A 5,098-nucleotide genomic window follows, 5' to 3' on the forward strand; every position below is an offset into this window, starting at 1 on the left:
TTTGGCTTCTCCTCCCCCTCCCCAGTAAAAAAAAAAAACAAAAAAAAAAAAACTAAAACTGCAGACTTGCTGAAGTTAATAAACTGGCTAGATATTGAGATTCTGAAATGTGAGACAAAATTCTTTCCAGCTTTTCCCTGCTTCTTTAACAATGGTGGTCTAAGCAATTTATTACAAAATTTGGGGTGAAATTTTTTGATTTACAAGCTCTAAATGGAGGCCACTCTCATTTGCATTATGTTCAAGTCTTTCTCCACAGTGCCCGAGCTGTGATTAGCCTAAGCTAATGGCTTTTTCCTGATTTTTTTCACTCACATGGTTGCTTACCAACATAAGTTCTCTGATGATTAATAATGGCTAAGTGCTGATGGAAGGCTTTTCAACAATTACATTCTTACATGTTTCTCTATTATTCAGTCGCTGGTGCTGAACAGTTATTGAATCATGACTTAATGTTCTCCCACATTCCTTATATTCACAGGGCTTTGCCTCAGTATGAATTGCCTGATGTTGAATCAGTTGACAGCAATGGCTAAAAGCCTTCCCACAGTCGTTACATTCATATGGTTTCTTGCCCATATGAATTCTGCAATGTACAGTAAGATGTGAGACCCATTTGAAGACCCTACTGCATACCTTACATTGGTAGGATTTCTCTTCACTGTGAATTCTCTGATGTTGCTTAAGTTGTGAGTTTACTCTAAAAGTTTTTCTACACACCTTACATTCATAGGGTTTCTCACCAGTATGAATTCTCTGATGTCAAATCAGAGTGGATCCTTGGTTGAAAGCATTCCCACATTGCTTGCATTCATAGAGTTTGTTGCCAGTATGAACAGTCTGATGTTGAATCAACTGAGCTTAATGACTAAAGGTCTTCTGACATTCCATACATTCATAGGGTTTTTCGCCAATATGAACTCTATAATGTACTTTAAGATGGGAGATCCGACTGAAGGCCTTTCCACACTCCTTACATTGATAGGGCTTCTCTCCAGTATGAGTTCGCTGATGTTCAATTAGCTGTGAGCTTCGACTAAAGGCCTTTGAACAATACTTACATTCATAAGGTTTCTCACCAGTATGAACTCTCTGGTGTTGTATGAAATTTGAACCAGAATTAAAGGCCTTTCCACATTCTTTACATTCATAGGGTCTCTTTCCAGAATGAATATTTTCATGTTGAATTAGTCAGGAACCATATTTAAAGGCCTTTCCACATTCCTTACATTTTTTTTTAATTTTTTGGTTTTGTTTTTTTAATTTTTTATTTATTTATTTGAGAGCGACAGACACAGAGAGAAAGACAGATAGAGGGAGAGAGAGAGAATGGGCACGCCAGGGCTTCCAGCCTCTGCAAACGAATTCCAGACGCGTGCGCCCCCTTGTGCATCTGGCTAACATGGGACCTGGGGAACCGAGCCTCAAACCAGGGTCTTTAGGCATCACAGGCAAGCGCTTAACCGCTAAGCCATCTCTCCAGCCCCACATTCCTTACATTTATAGGGTTTCTCATTGGTATGAATTCTTTGACGATTAATCAGGAATTCCTCTTGCCAGAAGGCCTGTCTACATTTATTATAATATCCATAGGCTTTCCCTCCAGTATGAATTCTGTGATAATAAGTAAGAGATACTTGCTGGTTTAAGGTGGGCATTTCTTCATGACTGATGAACATTTGACTTAATGGTTTCTCTGGATTTCCTGGCTGTCTGTCAGACTGGTCTTTGGATTCCCAACCAGTTTGGAAACTTGAGCACTCAAGACTATAATCTGTAAGGCTTTCCATTATCTCCCACCCAGGCGAGTCTACATCATCAGCATGTTGCTTCAGAGATGATATTTTGGTATTATATCCAGGCTCCAACACTAAAAATTACAACAAAAACATGTTTCCTTTCCACTGGTGCCTCACTTACCTGAACACTTACATGAATGTAGAAACTTGCTACCATTCATCAATATTACACTCAAAACATGTATATTTTGTGGCATATAAATTATATCCTAGTAGAGTACTTTATTATTATTACTTTTTTTTGAGAGAGATAGACTGGGTGCACCAGGGCCTTTCAGCTGCTGTGAATGAACTGCAGATGTGTGTGTCCCCTGTAGTGCATGTGTGACATTGCACACTTGTTTCACTACATCTGGCTACATGGTACCTGTAGATTCGAACATGTGTTTTTAGGCTTCCACAGGCAAATGCCCTAACCACTAAACAATCTCTCCAGCCCATCCTAGTAGAGTACATTTTAAAACATCACTTTGCTTTAATCCAAGCACTCAGGAGGCCATAAGTTCAAGGCCAGCCTGGGACTCATGTAACCTCTACCCAATCAAAACCAAAAACACTTCCCTCGTGCCTTTTGGGGTTTTCTCTTGCTTCATCCATTACAAACTGCAATTTTCAGAAGTCATTCTAGATTATATTTTATTTTCATAGAATCTATCCTTTTATTATTTTTTAATATGTGAGTCAGAGGTAATTCAGATCTCTGCTAACATTACAGAACCATTAGAACTATCTTTCTGGTTCCATTCCCCATTTCATTCATAGGATTCCCTCTTTCTCTGTTCTGTTTGCCCACTTCATAACTTTTTAGCCACATTCAAGAGATTATAGGTATTACTTTTAGTCTGAACCTTCCAATTTTTACTATAGTTCCTTTTTCTGGAAAAGGAAAAAGGAAACATGTTTTTGTTGTATTTTTTAGTGTTGGAGCCTGGATATAATACCAAAATATCATCTCTGAAGCAACATGCTGATGAAGTAGACTCGCGCCCGGGTGGGAGATAATGGAAAGCCTTACAGATTATAGTCTTGAGTCCTCAAGTTTCCAAACTGGTTGGGAATCCAAAGACCAGTCTGACAGACAGCCAGGAAATCCAGAAATCATTTTGCAAGATACCCTAGGAATGGATATAAGGGTGGACACATGACACTGTGAATGAATAGTACTGACTTGCATAGTTAAAAATGGGAGGCTGAAGAGATGGCTTAGCAGTTAAGGAGCTTGCCTGCAAAGCCAAAGGACCCATGTCCAATTCCCCAGGACCCACATAATCCAGATGCAAAAGGGGGTACATGTGTCTGGAGTTCGTTTGCAGCGAACAAAGGCCCTGGTGCACCCATTCTCTCTCTCTGCCTCTTTCTCCCTCTCCCTCTCTCTCTAATAAATAAATAAAAAAAATAAATTAAGGGCTAGAGAGATGGCTTAGCAGTTAAGCGCTTGCCTGTGAAGCCTAAGGACCCTGGTTCGAGGCTCGGTTCCCCAGGTTCCACGTTAGCCAGATGCACAAGGGGGCGCACACGTCTGGAGTTCGTTTGCAGAGGCTGGAAGCCCTGGCGCACCCATTCTCTCTCTCTCCCTCTATCTGTCTTTCTCTCTGTGTCTGTTGCTCTCAAATAAATAAATAAAAATAAAAAGTAAAATAAAATAAAATAAATAAAGGTGTGTGGTTCCACATCCAGCCTCTATTAAAAAAATGGTTGTACCGAACATGGTGGTGCACACCTTTATTCCCAGCACTTGGGAGGCAAAGGTAGGAAGATCACCATGAGTTTGAGGCTATCCTGAGACTACATAGTGAATTCCAGGTCAGCCTGGGCTACAGTGAGACCCTACCTCAAAAAAAACAAAAACAAATAAAAGGTTGTGATGAGAGCTGGAGAGATAGCTCAGCAGTTAAGGCCTACTAATGACCAAAACCCACAAAAAGCCAGATGCACAAGGTGGTACATGCATCTGGAGTTTGTTTGCACTGGCTGGAAACCAGGGTGTACCCATTTTCTCTCCCTTCTTCTTTCTATCTCTTTCAAATAAATAAATAAAATGTTTTAAATTGCTATGATGGTATCTTCACTACAATTTTAAAATTCAAATGATGGAAAGTATTTGGCAGGATCCATGTCCTGTCTCAGCACTCCAAAATTGTAACATAAATTCCTTTACAAACGTAGTCAAAGGATACAGATATATTTCTAAAGAGAAAATGCTTTCCTTAGGAATCACCATATTTGCATTCACTCCCTAAATGCAGGCTGAATTTTTAATAAATGTCTCAGGAAGGAAGGAACAACTACTTTTATTAGTAAGCCAATAAGATACTAAGACATGGGCTGGGTGTGGTGGTGCACGCCTTTAATCCCAGCACTTGGGAGGCAGAGGTAAGGGGTATCACCATAAGTTCGAGGCCACTCTGAGACTACATAGTGAAGTCCAGGTCAGCCTGGGCTAGAGTGAGATGCTACCTCAAAAAAGCAAAAGCAAGCAAACAAAAAGATACTAAGGCATAACCTGTGAATTTGGCAATTTGGAAGGACAACTTTCTAATGTAATGGGTTCATTTACTCAATGATTTGCTAGCTGACTTACCTACAGGGACTGTTCTCTTTCCACTGGTGCCTCACTTACCTGAACACTGGCCTCTTGTTGTCCCCCTGCCCCCTATCCAGGGCTCTTTGCTTTGTTCCAGGAAGGAAATCACATTAGGCTTGGATATGGCAAGACCTGGGATGAAAAGAAACACAATCAACAGTCACAGTATGGGGGTCCTCAGAGTTCAGATCCAGCACTTGGTCACTGAACAGGACAAGTAATTAAATGGCTACAGGAAGACATAGCATCAGACAGTAGACATTGCATTAAGCTCAGTAATGCTGGGCAGAGTGGTGTATACCTTTAAACACAACAATTGGGAGACCAAAGTAAGAGGATTGCTGAGTTCAAGGCCAACCTGAGACTAGACTACATAGTAAATTCTGGGTGGACTAGAGAGACGCTACCTTACAAAAAATAAAAAAGACCAGTAACAGTGTGCAAGAGTAAGCTCCAAACAGCCAGATCACTTTACCCAGTGAGACCAGGTTGCCGTAGTTCTCCAACATCACATCTTGTACAAATCCTCTGAGCAGGCTTCAGGCACTCCCATTCTTCTTGGGAGAAAAGTACAGACACATCCCTGAACAATCCTGAACCCTGTAACAACAGTCATGAATGCTATATGCATATTTCAAGGAGATGTGGGTGAGAGTGGCTGAAGATCTCTGTGTGTAGGGTTCCAGTGAACAAAACCCTGGATCTGGATATCAGC

At 40.8% G+C, this 5,098-nt stretch overlaps 1 protein-coding gene across 1 annotated transcript; it reads right to left on the reverse strand.

The window, feature by feature from the left end:
- Positions 1–357: 357 nt before the first annotated feature.
- Positions 358–4,892, reverse strand: Znf582 (zinc finger protein 582). The gene is given in 4 exon segments (XM_045133320.1): positions 358–1,229; positions 1,499–1,870; positions 4,420–4,515; positions 4,859–4,892. Coding segments are annotated over 4 exon segments (1,374 nt in total).
- Positions 4,893–5,098: the final 206 nt, after the last annotated feature.

Source organism: Jaculus jaculus, chromosome 14 (assembly GCF_020740685.1).
Source record: "Jaculus jaculus isolate mJacJac1 chromosome 14, mJacJac1.mat.Y.cur, whole genome shotgun sequence".
Taxonomy (NCBI): domain Eukaryota; kingdom Metazoa; phylum Chordata; class Mammalia; order Rodentia; family Dipodidae; genus Jaculus; species Jaculus jaculus.